Consider the following 15939-nt stretch of genomic DNA (forward strand, 5'->3'; position numbering starts at 1 on the left):
GTTTTGGTTAGTTTAATAATTTATAAAATTGGAATATATAATTTAAAATTTAATTTTTTTATTGTTTCATTGTGATTATATGACAGTAAAATAAAGTAAAAGGAGTATTATTTTTTACAACACGACGTTATTATATTTTGAGTGCCAACTAAAAGCTGTTGATATATCTAAATGATGTAATTTTACTGTCATATCATATTTTATTTTATCATTAATTATTATTATTATTATGGAGCATGGTGAAAAGCTGAACAATAATATGATATTCAAATTAAAAAAATTACCAATGTAAATGATAATTATTTCATTGTTTCCTTTTTTTCAGAAATAATGCTACCCAATAATTAATTAATATAGCGTCGTGCCAAACGGCAAACACTTGTGCTATTTTAAAAATGAAATAAAATGAATACTTTATTCCTTAGTTTGACGTGAATATACCAAACGCTAACTCAAAAAGTGTAGGGCGTTTATACAGTATTTCATAAGATAGAAATGGACACTGAATTATTTCAGGTGGTGAGACATGAATTGACTTAACAAAAACATAGATTAAAAGGAGTTTTGTATAGCTAAAATGAAACAAACAACATGATATATCAGTTTTCATAGCTCAACTAAACTCTTTATGAACAGAATAACATGAACATAAATACCTCATATAGTACTCATTAAAAAAAAAAAAACTTCCAGCCAACCAACTGGCCACTCATCGGAATGCTGCCAGCGGTGCTCCTCGACTTCCACCGAGGTTCTGTTCCACCGACATGCTCCCACCCCACCAACATCCACCACATCCTCACCCGAAACTTCGCCAATTATCCAAAAGGCCCCGAGTTCCACCTCTAGGAGATTCACCGGAAAACGACAATGGCGTTGCTTGCGCACGCGGATTTTGAAACCGGCCTTTTCCCCGTGCTTGATCGCTTGATTTCGATTTGCAGGATGTTTTACAGAGATTCAGCTTTGATAATATATGCAAGATTGTGTTGGATTATGATCCGTGCTGCTTGAGCTTGGTCTCAAGAAAAAATGGAGGTTTGATACGTACGTACGTACTCCCTCTGTCAGCGAATAGGAGTCTTATTCTTCCATTTTAGTGTCTAACTATGAATAGGAGTACTTCCAGTTACTTTTTACTATTTACTATAAATGATACTCCCTCCGTCCCTCAAACTTTGTTACATTTTTCTATTTCCGTTCGTCCCTCAAACTTTGTTACATTTTTCTATTTCCGTTCGTCCCACATTTCACTTTTTTACCATTTCTGGTAATGGACCTCACATTCCACTAACTTATTTTCACTCACATTTTATTATAAAACTAATATTTTAAAAATAGGACTCGCATCCTTTTCAACTCACTTTCCGTTACATTGCTTAAAACTTTGCACAGTCAAACTGTGACAATATTTAAGGGACGGAGGAAGTAATATAATCCTACATTTTACTAACTAAATCTACTCCTATTTCATTTAAAACTAAAATATACAAGTGAAACGCATATATATTCTGACCACTTTGTTTAAGAAAGAAATGAGACTCCTAATATAGCTAGGGGATGGAGGGAGGAGATATTTGATTATACTCACTCTAGTGTTGATAGCATGCGACACAAATCTTAGTATATATGGTACGAGATCTAAAAGTGGTGGATCATCTTAAAATATACTCCATAGAAAAAGCATTAATTTTATTGATGGATCAAAATATAACAAACTACTACTAAAATTATTGATTGGGGACGGAAGAATTATTGTTTAGTCCTGTCTTTATAATTTATGTTTCACTACGATATTTTGTAGTCTTGATCTTTAATTTCATATGTACAAAGGGCCTTCACCGCGGAGGAATCGCACTAGCTAGTGTACCTGCATAGGGCTCTGTGCGAGGCTGTTCCCTCCGTTGGCACGGGATCATAAAGCTCCAGCAAGCGGGCATTGCCTGGCACGGAAAGGGAAGCTGATCATGTCATTCTACTCGGTGGGGAGAATGGAGAGCGTGTGGGGAAAAGACTGCCTCCAATTCAAGCCCGGGAGATGGATCTTGCCGAGGACGTGCGTGGGGAAGGACATGGCGTCGATATATTTATTTAATTTAATTTAATTTCCAGTTAATAAGATATCGAATATGTGTGTCGATTACTTTCACTTTTATTATTTTTGTCACAACTTCTTTCTTCAAGATGAACATATGGAGAGAGTTGCGTTCATATATAAACAACTTACGTTGATGTCATGTAGCAATATTAAAGCGAATGATAATTATGTGAAGAAGAGTTAAATTACTACTCCACTGATAGGATGTTGGGCCACCCCACTGGGCTACACCAAATTAAGGTTTTGTATTTTCAAATGATTGGGCCGTATGTCCGTAACCCATTTCAATTCTCATAATACTACTTTACTTTATTCACTAATTTCACAATTATTTAGATTTTTGCGTTATTAATTCTCAAACTCTCATTAATTAGATCTCACATTTTTTACAATTACAATAACAATGTTATTGCTTTTCACTTTTCACAAATCCTAGTATCCTACTAATTATGAATAATATATTTTCAATTCCTATATTAACTTTATTCTAATGGTTTTTGATAATATAGATTTACTATTGCTAAAATGGAATATTTCCCATAATGATAATAGTAAGAAAAATGAAGGTTTTAGATAATTTCAAGCTTAAGAAGAGAATATTTTCTAAAAATCTGTGTATATTAATTTATTTATTATAAATATGAGACATTTAAATTAAAAAGTAATTTTAATTATTCCTTTTGACATGATTAATCCATTTGGATAACTCGAAACCTGAATATTAAAGGTTAGGGCTCTAAATTTTTAACCCGATAATATTTCTGTTTGATTAGCCCGCAATTTGAGTAGGGTTGACCTAAAACATGCTGGCCTGGCCTGATTGACATCTCTAATTTCTTCTATTTTAGAGTTGTATCAATTATCTAATGCCTTCATTGTAATGATAATGACTAGATATCGTTTGTAACCCTCTTGAGTCTTGGTTATATTCTTTCCTTGGTGATAGTGGATTTTAAACCTCTTGGTTATATTCTTATATTTTTTTGCATTACTATCTTTATTCTCACTGCTCGTTATTATCTTGTTTATTTATCTAATTACATTAGGTTCTAATAAATTGTGCTTCTAACCTATTCTTATAAATTAAAAATATTTATTTATCAATTGCGTTTAGAATTAGACCACTCCCCTCCAGGCTCCAACACATCCATTCATGATTTTTTTTTGTCTTTCTAATAAGGTTCCCATTCAATGCATCAGTTACTTATTAAAACCCATCTTCACTAAATGTCTTTTTGTACGTAGTATAACAATATAAAGATGCCTTTCATTTCTAAAATATATAAATGATAGTTTGAAATAATTAAGCTATTTTTTATATCGTCAAATTATCTTGATTAGCCAATTATCTAAAAATATTACCTATTATCTCAACAAAATTATTGAATAGAGAATAATTAGTAAGCCACACGTAATTAATGAGTAATCACACTCAGATTGATCACATCACACTCAGATTGATCACCAAGGGCACCCGCAATGGGGCGCCCGATGGCGGCCATCGTCCTCGGTCGCGGACAATGCCTCCATTGTGGGTGCCCGCCATCGTCCGCGCCCTACGCCCAAGCCCAATGCATCGTCCGCGGAAGAAGCGCGGACGATGGCCTATCGTCCGCGCCATTGTGGGCTCGGCGGACGATGATCGCGGACGATGGCACGCGTTTTTTATTTTTTGTATAAATACCCCTACCCCACCTTCATTTGTAACGTTTCATTTCACAATTTCACTCTCGAAACTCACATTTTAATTATTACTACGAAATGGATTCAAGTCCCAACAGTCCAATGTTTGGGGAAACGCATTGGCCGGGTACAGAACCCGACGAATATCGGCCGTTTGACGCCAACACGCAGTACGATCCCGAATTCAGCACGGAATCGTACGGTTTGTCTGACATGGAGCCGTCACCAAACAGACCCGTCGCCCCCTCCCCCCGCGGCGCCGCCGCTTCCGCCCCTTCAAAAAAGAACCGGCATCGCGCGTACAAGTTACCACCTCCGGAAGTATGTGAAGAGTACGCCCCCAGCCGTACAATTTTCGCCGGTTTTTAGTTACTCGTTCTGTTTTTTAATTAGTTTGCATTACATATTTGAAAACATTTAAATTAATTAACAAAACAATAGTAAACATATAGGGCGCGCCTTATGGTGCCGCATTGCAGGTGAGGGGTAGGAGGATAAAACTAATGACGTGGCGGGCCTAGGGCGCCCCATTGGTAATGGCCTATTGGTAATTAATCTGTCAAAACATTATACAGAACTGTCATAATAAACTAAATAAATGCTGTGACAAATATGGTGCTCAAAATTAAAGAGGGTAGGTTGGCCGTCGTTATAAATCAAATATAAAAAAAATAAACGAAATATTAAAATTTAATTGACAGCTATCTCTTTTGTTCTAATTCTGAAAAATGATCCACATAATTAATTATTCTCGCATCGCACCAAGTACTTTTGCTTTTTAAAAAGTGAAATAAAATAAATATCTCTTAATTTGAAATGGATATACCAAACGCTAATTCAAAATTGTACAAAAAAGTTATCGTTGCATTTATTTATTTATTTATTTCATTTATTTATTTATTTCAGGTGGTGAGACATGAATTAACTTAAATATTACGATTTGATCCAAAAAGAAGCTTATCCCTGATTTTAAAAAGTCCTTGTATAGAGTATACTTCTTTTTTTTTAATAGATCTTTGTACTTTTGTTATTAATTCATCAAATCCTCATTTAATGAAACTAGCGGCTTTATAACTTTTTTTCGTTAATTAATAAAGAGATAATTTATTTGAATTACAAGTCCTACATTGTTAATTGCTTTACGCATCGAAATGCATGGAATGGTTAGCCAATTTGTAAACTCAGTCCACTGTAGGGGTCAACATAGTCTTGATGGTTGTCGTCATTATAGGGTTGTAACCATCAGGCGTTACAAGTCGTTACTGGAGCTGGAGAAGCTGATCCTGGACAGACGTATTGGGACACGCGGCGTGTCTAGGTCCGCTCACGACGTGGACTTCGTCACGTGTCAGTCACGTTGGCTTCACTGCGTCATACTGACGATGTGTCATCACACTTAGCTCGCTGACTTGGAAGGGTTTGGTGTCCCAAAGACCAATTGCCTAGATCCAATTCTACAGACACGAGCACGTGGCTCGTGACGACGGTGCGCGTGTGGACTCTACAACTCATCTTAGTCCACTATACTTATTATATGTAATAACTCTTCTTATTAAATACTAGTTTAATAAGGTTGTTACTTCCAATGTGAGTTTATTAACTCACTTAATTAAACCCTAAGCTTTTCTCATAACTCGTTTAATTAGCTTGCATTTTTGCTCAACTTTAATCCATTGTTTCTCACTTACCGAGAATCAGATTTGAGAAAATGAATATACTACGATCATCCACTCCAAACATAGATCAACGCTATGTCATTAATATCACAAAATTAAATGTCTCATCATATTTATTTTTCGTCCTAGTCCTTTGACTGAACACAAGATTCCAACAAAATATATGTAACCTATATAAAAACATAATTTAGAATGAATAGGGTAGTTTTGATATGGTAGTCAAATTTAATTTGAGTACTCCTTTGTTGTGCCGTTTTTAATGCTTCCCTTCATTCTCTCTTCTCTTTATTAGCCAATTAGTCAAAATATATGTAGCCAATTATCTTAAATAATTATTGAATAGCTAATTTGTGAGTGATCACACTCAAGATTAATCACTAATTGGTAATTTGTCATAACATTATATGGTGCTTAGGGGTGAGCAAAAAAACCGGAAACCGAATATCCGAACCGAACTAAACCGAAATTTTGAAATTCAATTCGGTTTTTTCGGTTTTTCGGTTTTTCGGTTCGGTTTTAAAAATAAAAAAATTTCGGTTTTTCGGTTCGGTTCGGGCGAATAAAAAAACCGAAAAACCGAAAAAACGAATTATATATATTCTATTAATTTAATATATTATATTATATATAATATATATATATATATATATATATTCTTTTAATATATTCTACTATATAATATATATATTATATGTATTATTAATTTTATATTATATATAAATATTCTATTAGTATATATAAAATAAAATAAAATACACATATATAAATATATATTTATATTATATTTATTTTTTTTCAGGTTTTTCGGTTTTTTTTTGGGTTTTTTTCGGATTTTTCGGTTTTTTAAGCTCGGTTTTCGGTTTTTCGATTTCAGTTTTTCAGGTTCGGTTCGGTTTTGGCAAAAAAACCGAACCGAAACCCGAATGCACACCCCTAATAGTGCTCCATATATATTGAAGAGGTAGGTTGGCCGTCATCATAATAAACTCTACAAATCAATTGTATTTAATTTACTTATGTGTATTATTAAAAAGAGGCAAATTAGAAAAAAAAAACATATATTTCAGTTTTTGATTAATCCTGCAACTTTCTCATTTATATCATAACTTTTGACAATTTTTAAATTGTCCTATAACCAAAAAATCTGACGTCCTAGGTTTCTTCATTGCATTGTAAGTCTATTTTTGGGCACGTTGGTAAAAAAAATTGCCTAAAGATATATAATACATCCAAAAAATGAAGATGCGTATGATGTGGAATTTTTTGGATATGGAACAATTAAGGAAGTTGTCAAAATTATGATACTTAACTACAATATTGACCGGAAATTGATAATTTTTTTGAATATTCTGACAATTTATCCTTTTAAAAAAGTATTATGTGCATCTTAAATGTTACTTCAGAAAATACATCTAATAATATAAAAACATACTACCAATTTAGAATAAATAAGTTAAGTTTGATATTGTTAAATTTAATTAAGTACTCCTTGTTGTGCCCTTTTCTATGCTTCCCTCCCTTCGTATATTCTATAATCTTGATTAGCCAATTATCTCAAAATATTATTGAATAGCCAATTTTTATGAGTGGTCACACTCAAGATTGATCACTGATTGATAATATATGCCAAAACATTATACAGAACTGTCATAGGTACCTAAATAAATGTTGTGTGACAAATATGGTGTCAATATTGAAGAGGTAGGTTGCCGTCATAATAATAACTCTGCAAACTAATTGTATTTAAAAAATTGGGTGTAGCAATTGGAACACTGTGTGATTTTTAATGATAGCTTTTATTTCGGTTGTTTCATTTTCTTAACTACCAGCATTGCAATAAAGATGAACAGTGGAGCAGAGAGTTGAGACCTTCTTAAGTGTGGGCTTATAAATTTTCTTTATACAAACAGTTTTGTTTAAGATGAACTTTGATTATGGTAATTGGGATTCGAATATCATAAAATGATGATCAAATTATAATCACATTATAAAAAATGAGATCAAATTCTGTTTAGCTTAATGTTAATATGGACTCGTTGACTTGGATAGCTAAACTAGGTTAGTGGTGGGTAAGTACGGTATACCTTACCGAAACCATCATACCGCATAACTTACCGTAAATACGGTATGCGAAAAAGTCATACCTTTACCTTACCAAAGTTTTCGGTATACCGAACTCCGGTATACCTTATTGTCGATATGGCGAATTTCCATACCGATACCGTACCTCATTTTTGTTACACCGTACCGAAGTTCGGTATACTACTTTTGCAGTATAACTGACTTTCAACATCAATTAAAATAGAAGATTTGAGTTTTTAGAATATTATTTATATTTTAATATAATTTTAAAAATAAATTAAATATAATTTATTCATAATTATATTTATATTTTCACAATAAATTTTATAATTTAAAAATATACTACCTCCGTCCCATAAAAATATGGGCAGATGAGATGGCACCGGAATAAAAACAAAATTGGTAAAGTAAGAGAGAGAATGAGAACGGTAAGGTAAAGTAAGAGAAAGGAGGAGAATAGTAGAATAATAACAACTCGGATCTGATTTACATGATTAAAAACTGATTTATATGATTATAACCCGATATTACTCGATAAAAATATGTTTTACATGTTTAAAACCTAATATTCCACAATTAAAACTGGTTTTCACGATAAAAGTGATTTATACGAACCTAGAGAATACTACTCCCCTCGTCCCACAAGAATATGCACTCTTTCATTTTTAGTCCGTCCTACAAGAATATGCACTTTTCAATTTTAGAAACTCTTTTCATTCTAATGAGTGGGACTCATTCTCCACTAAGAATACTTTAGTTATTTTTTCTCTCTACCTCTATCTTATTTTACCAATTTTGCATTAAAACAAGTGCCGAACCCAAAGTGCATATTCTTTGGAAACGAAAATATTACTAAAATATACGCCTGCTATTTTCTTGAAAAAATAAAAATATAATGAGTAGAGTATTATTTTTTAATAGGGTAGTGGAACCTAATTCAAAGTTATGAGGTTTCTATCGGGTAAAGCCAATAAGAATAAAGCACGAAACCAAATCCATTAATTTCGTTAGTGTTTATATTAGATTTTAGGTGTTGTATCAAAAATTGTCATGATCAACACTTATTGCAACATTGACTTTTTGTATTATTTAGCTAAGCATACTATTCCAATTCTGGAGCAACATTTATTGCAACCACTATTTACCTAGCTAACTATCCCAATTTCTCCGGTTATTGAGCAACATTTACTGCAACCACTATTTACATCATACTAACGACAACTTCGACATTGAATTAATAGGGACGGCTTGAACATGAATTATGTCCACAATATGGCTGTCACACTTACTAAAAAACAATCTTGTAGCAGATATTATTAATTAACACGACTTGTCACACTTACACAAAGAATAGAAGACAACAAAACAGGCTTAATCCTTCCAATTTCTTTTCCTCAACTTCACTTTCAATCCGTCCTTGGCTTGCAATATGATCGAGTCACGAGTTGAAACTGGATGCCCTTCCACTAGTCGGACGTGGTAGTTATATAGGATCGCCGCCGCCACCATCTTCATCTGCACCAACGCCATGTCCTTCCCCACGCACGTCCTCGGCCCCGCGTTGAACGCCGGGAACTTGTACGATGGCTCGTGCTTGATCTTCCCGCTCGGACATATCCACCTCTCCGGCTTGAATTCCAGGCAGTCTTTCCCCCACACTCTCTCGTTTCTCCCCACCGAGTAGAATGATATGATCAGCTTTGCGTTGCGCGGGAGCTGATGCCCGCTCGGGAGAATGTCCGGTCGCACTGGAGCTTTATGCTCCAGTGCCACCGGCGGGAATAGCCGTAGGGACTCGCACAGAGCTGCATGCAGGTACACTAGCCTGTGCGAGTCCTCTGCATTAAAGGACCTTTGGACCAATAAAAATAAAAATAAGACTAAACAATAATATTATGAAATTGTAAATCCTCAATTTTGCCACTTTGTTCATCTAAATATATCTCATTGTTTAGCTAATTACCATTTAGTATCTATTGTTACATTTTTGGGATAAAATATATTGCGAAATTTTTTTGGTGATAAAAAATCGACATGGTAGCTAAAATTACACCTCATTTGAGTAATCAAGGTGCAGTAGTTTTTGGTAATAAACATATAATTTTGACTGTTTATCTAAATATATCGATCGGTAGATGATAAATTATTCAAAAAAAAGAAAGGAGGGGGTACTAAAGTACAATTACCTAAAAACACCTCCTAACGATTCATCAAAACCCTTTACCCATTATAAAATAAAAGTAGTGATAAGTTATCATAACTTATCTTCATATGATATCTTATACAAATAAGACTAAACAATTGTAGTATGATCCAAATAATCTAAGTTTCTTTTTCATGCATCAAGGTAGCGTTCGGTTGCCATGACTAATATCATGAGACTATCCATCTAGGATTAAGTTGTGAGATTATTTTAGTTGAAGGGGAGGCTATGACTAATTATCATGAGACTATCCATCTAGGATTAAGTTGTGAGATTATTTTAGTTGAAGGGGGAGGCTATGACTAATTATCATGAGACTATCCATCTAGGATTAAATTGAAGAATTCAATCTTATGAACCAAACATGATACATATTTAATCATGAAATTTAATCTTACCAACCGAACATCCCTTAAATAAATAAATATAATCACACCATACCTCCACTTTTTCTGGAGACCGAGCTCGGCCTCCAATTCTTCTAGAATCTTCCTCTCCGAAGCAGGGTTTTGCGCGACGAGCCAGAAGAGCCACGTGAGGCACGTGCTCGTCGTGTCTCTCCCCGCGAACATCAGATTCAACGCCGTGTCCTTGAGGAAATCCCTCAGACTAGTCGACGAATCCATCTTCGTCTCTCTATAAACATCTTCAAAAACTCCAAGAACAGAACCGTCGTTCGTGGCAGCAGCAATGCGCGGATAAATAAACTCAGAGAAAGCTTTGGAACATTCCAGAAGCTTCCTCTCGGAGCCAACGTTGAGCCACCTCAGAAGCTTCCAGATTCTCTGCGGGATGACGTGGCGGTACAGCAACGGCTCCGCCACCACACTGAAAGCCTTCTCACAGGGAATGTGTGGAACTTCAAAGCTCAAACTGCACGGGTCATAATCCAACACAATTTTGCATATGTTGTCGAAGCTGAATCTGAGGAAAACATCCTGCAAATCGAAATCAAGCTCATCGAGGCTGAAGCGATCGAGCAACGGGAAAAGGCCGGTTTCGACCTTTTCCCAGACCGTCTTCTGGAGACGGGCGTTGAAATTGGCGTGCGTGAGCAACGCCATTGTCGTTTTCCGGTGAATCTCCCAGAGGTGGAAGTCGGCGCCGAAGATTCCGTCGCCGAGGATGTCGAAAATCTTGCGAAACTCGGGGCCTTTTGGGTAATTGGCGAAGTTTCGGCTGAAGACGTGGTGGATGTTGGTGGGGTCGGAGGTGAAGAGCATGTCGGTGTTGCTAAGCCATGGGCCCCGGAACATGTAGGTGCCGCCGCCGCAGCCGTTGAGGACCTCGGTGATGCGGTCGTGGGCGCGGTGGAAGTTGAGGAACACCTCTGGTAAAAATCCCAAAAGCAGCCAGTTGGTGGGCTCCAGGGGCTTCTTCTGCCGCCTGTCAGCCAAGCGACAGAAGTAGACGAGGAGGGGGAGAAGGATGAGGAGGAGGATATAGTAGTGGTGGTTTTCAAGAATTGCCATTTTTATTATGTGGTGAGTAGGTTATTATGGTTTGTTGGTTATACTTAAATAGTATATGATGAGAGAATATTTGACTTAAATAAAAGAAATTTATGTTTATTTGTTTCAAATTTGTCTATTTATTGTGAAGGAGAGTGATCTAACTCAATCTTTAATTGTTAAGTGTAATTAATTTAAAATTATAAGATTTGTAGAGATCTAGTGGTCTACAAATTGCTATGTGTAATTTTATTTTATTATTTATTTAAATTTAAAAAGCTAAGAAAACTATTAAAATTAGAGTTTTTGATAAAAATGTGAATATAGTGTATTAAATATATCAATACGATTCATTGAATATAAACACAATTTAGATTGGCATTATATATATATATATATATATATATATATATATATATATATATATATATATATATATGTGGATGTATTCATATTCTTTTTCTATATATTGTTCACACATTCAACTTCATCCCAGCCATACATTTTGTTGACATTGAGCCGCTTCTTTAAAAATATGAAAATTCAAGATTTTTTTTTTCAAATTTTGACATCGGAACATGTGCAAGTGAGATTTCGTTGAATCCTTATAAAATTATCTTTAATTTGATATAAGTTATGTAAAAAATAATTTAAATTGAGATAGTTATAATCATTTAAAATTTATAGATAATTTTTTAAAGTTAGTTATAACTAATTTTTTATCAGTTGATATTAATAACCCTAATTGATACTCCCTCCGTTTCATAGTAATAAAGACATTTTGCCATTTTGGTACGTTCCATAGTAAAAAAGTCATTTCCCTTTTTAGTAAAAGTCAACACATTTCTCCACATCTACTTTACTCTCTCTTACTTTATTCTCTTTTCATATCTCTACCTTTTCATTTTCCACTTTATACTCTCTTTACTTAACTCACCTAACACAATTTTTCTTAATATCCGTGCCAAAAAGAAACGCCTCCATTACTATAGAACGGGGGGAGTATTTTATATATATTGTATTGATACTCATGAATGAATGATCTTGTGCATTGATTTCATGATCCAATGTCTATCATTTAGTTGCAGTTAGCAATTTAGAAATGAGTTAATAATATAACACACCCCTTATTGTGAAAATATATTTGGTGTCTAATTATTACTACTCTCTCCGTCCTACAAGAATATGCATTTTTTCCTTTTTAGTTTGTCCCACAAGAATTTACATTTTCCAATTTTGGAAACTCTTTTCACTCTAATGAGGTGACCGATTCTCCACTAACAATACTTTACTTACTTTTTTTCTCTACATCTCTCTTAATTTCTCAATTTTGCATTAAAACTCGTGCTGAACCCAAAGTGAATATTCTTTGGGGACGGAGGGAGTAGTATATTGCATTGTTCAAAATAATTATTTTCCTATGTATAGGGATGTTGATCGAACCAATCGGCTCAGGTTATCGGACTATTTGGGTACAACTCATTCAAGTTATATTTTTTGGATTATAAATTTTCAATTATAATTCTAAATTTTCGGATTACGTGCAATCCCGTGGGGCCATTCAGGATAAATTTTTTTTTTATAATTTTCAAGTCCTTTTATAACTACATTTCTATTAATAGCTTTATATCCATAATAAATGAATACACGTACAAATGACTGATATTTCAACTTGAAACTAATATGTAACTAATAGAAAATTATAAATACATTTTTTTGATAAATAATTAATATCGTTTTATAATTTATATACATATAATTTTTTATGATAGGTGTAAACGTAAAAATAAAAATGAAATAAATGAATATAAATGCCAAATAATGAAATAAAATATATTTTCACATACATTTGAAAACAATATAACAATTTAATTAAATTCGAAAAGTTTTATAAAAGTAATAAAATTAGAAATCAAATAATGAAACGACCTCATTTCACTAATGGCTCGTGTGACTTTTGAGCCAATCTCATCGGGTTGTGAGCTGTTCGGTTTAGAATTGTTTGGTTGTGAATGTTTTTCGAATTTCCCTATAAAATTGCAGGGTTATTCGGAACAACCCTCAAATTTTAGATTAAATTGAAGTACGTAGACGGGTGGGCTATATGAAGTATATTAGATAAACACTCTTGTTATACAAACACACATTTAGTCTGTGCAGTCAGTTTGTGATGCGTTTAAAATATTAATTGTGCTGATTATGTAATTTTAGTGTTTAAAATATTAATTGGGCTGATTATGTATTAATTAAAAGCATCCACAGTGGGGGCCACGATAGTCCGCCCGATGCATCGGACGGACTATCGTCCGCCACTGTAGCCACGCGGACGATGACACATCCATCATCTGCGCCCTATGCTTCGTCCGCGGACGATAGGGCTTCGACCACGCATCGTCTGCAGTATCGTCCGCCCCACTGCGGGTCACACGGACGATACCGCGGACGATGCAACGCGTTTTCCTTTTTATTTTTTTTTTTAATTCTTCAAAATTCATTATATATATACTCCCCAACTCCACTCTTCCATTCTCACTCTTCCATACACTAAAAATGAATCCCGGTGATTACCCAAGTCCGAATAGTCCGATGTTCAGTGGTGGTGCACGGTGGCCGGGTACAGACCCTGATGAATACCGGCCCTTTGACTCCAACACCCGGTACGATCCCGATTTTAGTACGGATTCGTACTGGCTGTCAGACATGGAGCCGTCTCCCACCCGCGCCCACGCCCTACCCCGCCTCCGCCTCGGGCTCCGCCACCAAGAAGAAGCGGAACAGGCAAAGGGCCCAGAAGTTGTCGCCTCCTGAGAAGAATGAAGAGTTCACCCCAGGGAGGACGAACTACAACCCGGATGAAACCATCGTCTTGGTTAGGTGTTGAATTGATATTTCGGAGGACCCGGTGTTTGCCAACAACCAAAAGCAAATCGCGTACTGGGAGCGCATCGCTGATTGCTACAACGAGGCCAAGCCGGCGGCAGCCTACAAGCGCCATAGGGAGCAGCTCTGCAAGCACTGGGATCAGGTGAAGAAGCATGTCAATTTGTTCTCGGCGGAGTACGAAAAGTGCTTGAGGGAGCAGGGCAGCGGCGAGAGTTTGACTGATGTGCGTGATAAAGCGCTTGCGTCGTACATTTCATTGTACGACGATTTCAAGCATTACAACTTCTGACTGTGCTTGAAGGATAAGCAGAAGTTCCAGGGAGGGATTATGCCCCTATCGGCTACGGCGAAGAGGACGAAGAACACTGCCACCGGTGATTATACGAGCAGCGACAGCGGCGCACCTCCTATGGACCTCAACCAGCCGATGTTCGAGGATGAGAGTTCCGGCGCACTGATGTCCTCCCGGCATCCCATTAGCGTCAAGGTTGCCAAGAACAAGGGCAAGGCGAAGGCGACATCCTCATAGGCCGCGGCCGCGGCCCCGGACCCGACCCCGACTTCGGCTGCGGGACATGCGTAGGCGGAGTTGGTGGCGGCTGCCAACCGGAGGACGTTGTTGGACGCGCACCACGCCCTCATGCAGTGCGAGGACCCGGGCAAAGCCGAATACCTCAAGTGGATGATCGATGATCTGCTCCGCAAGCTGGGAATGAAGGATTAGTAATGTAGGATTTAGTGAACTTGTTTTTTATTTATAACTCTTGTAAAAAAAATTTAATTAGTAATGTAGGATTTGCCTTTAATCATAGTGTTTTTTTTATAATTTTGCATGATATATTTGAAAACACAAAAAATTAATTAACAAAATAGTAGTGAACACTATAGGGCGGACATTAAGGCGTTCCACTGAAGGTGGAAGGGTAGGAGGATAGAATACTGATGTGGCGGAGCATAGGGTCCCTATAGGGCGGACTTTAGGGCGCCCGATTGCGGAGGCTCTAAATAGAGAGATTAATTAGGTCATTCACTCTCTTCACGAAGCGAAATCTCTTCTTGGGCCCTAAATTCAGTCATATCTCACTTTTCCGTTTCAGACAAAAAGGTCTGGGTTATGCATTTATTTGTTGTCCTTAAACTTGAGAGATCAGACAAATATTGGTACTGGTATAGGATTCGTTGATGGTAAATAAGTAATTTCCAAAAGTTTTATGCATGAACGATGTATCCCAAGGCATGTAAACATTATGATAGAAATTATAGATGGGGATAAATGCCATTAAAATGAATTAGTATTAAAATTATAATGCTTTAATTATTTTGATTAATCGATGAAGTGTTTGGACTAATTTCTTAGGGGATTAACTGATTAATAAGTTTAATTATTAATTGAACCGATCAATTAACATACATTATAATTGTCTAATTTGAATGAATTTTTACAAAATCGAAACATTTAAACCATTTTAGCCTTTTCTTTTGTCTCATCTGCTGCATCAAAACAAAAGTGAGAGAATAAAAAGTGTAGGCCACCGTCCTCTTCTTTCGGCTCATCTGCAACTCCATTTTCGTCTTTATCTGCAACTCTACTTTTTCAATCTATGCAAACTCCAAATTTTAAATTCTTACCATAAAATATTAGTATAAAACTAGTTATAAAAGAACTTATTATGTCCCACATCGGAACTATATATTTTTCAATCTGTGCAGCTCCTAATTTTAAATTCTTACCATAAAATATTATAAAATGTAAGTGCTAGTTATAAAAGTAGTTATATCCCACATCGAAAAAAATAAATGAAACAGCACACGCAAGAAAGTATTTATACCAATTTGTGGAGTAAATTTAATAGCAACACTTAT

General features: G+C 35.6%; 1 protein-coding gene across 1 annotated transcript; it reads right to left on the reverse strand.

Moving 5' to 3' along the window:
* Positions 1 to 8739: 8739 nt before the first annotated feature.
* On the reverse strand, positions 8740 to 11248 carry LOC121753878 (alkane hydroxylase MAH1-like). The gene is made up of 2 exons (XM_042149153.1): positions 10184 to 11248; positions 8740 to 9391 (listed from the first exon to the last, which is right to left on the reverse strand). The coding sequence occupies exons 1-2, from the start codon at positions 11212 to 11214 to the stop codon at positions 8911 to 8913; spliced, it is 1512 nt and encodes a 503-aa protein (XP_042005087.1). The 5' UTR covers positions 11215 to 11248; the 3' UTR covers positions 8740 to 8910.
* Positions 11249 to 15939: the final 4691 nt, after the last annotated feature.

Source organism: Salvia splendens, chromosome 11 (genome assembly GCF_004379255.2).
Source record: "Salvia splendens isolate huo1 chromosome 11, SspV2, whole genome shotgun sequence".
Classification (NCBI taxonomy): Eukaryota; Viridiplantae; Streptophyta; class Magnoliopsida; order Lamiales; family Lamiaceae; genus Salvia; species Salvia splendens.

Coding starts and splice junctions, on each gene's coding strand:
- LOC121753878 (XM_042149153.1), bottom strand. CDS start 11,214: ATGGCAATTCTTGAAAACCACCACTACTATATCCTCCTCCTCATCCTT. Junction 9,392..10,183: donor GGTCTCCAGAAAAAGTGGAG/GTATGGTGTGAT, acceptor ATTGGTCCAAAG/GTCCTTTAATGCAGAGGACT.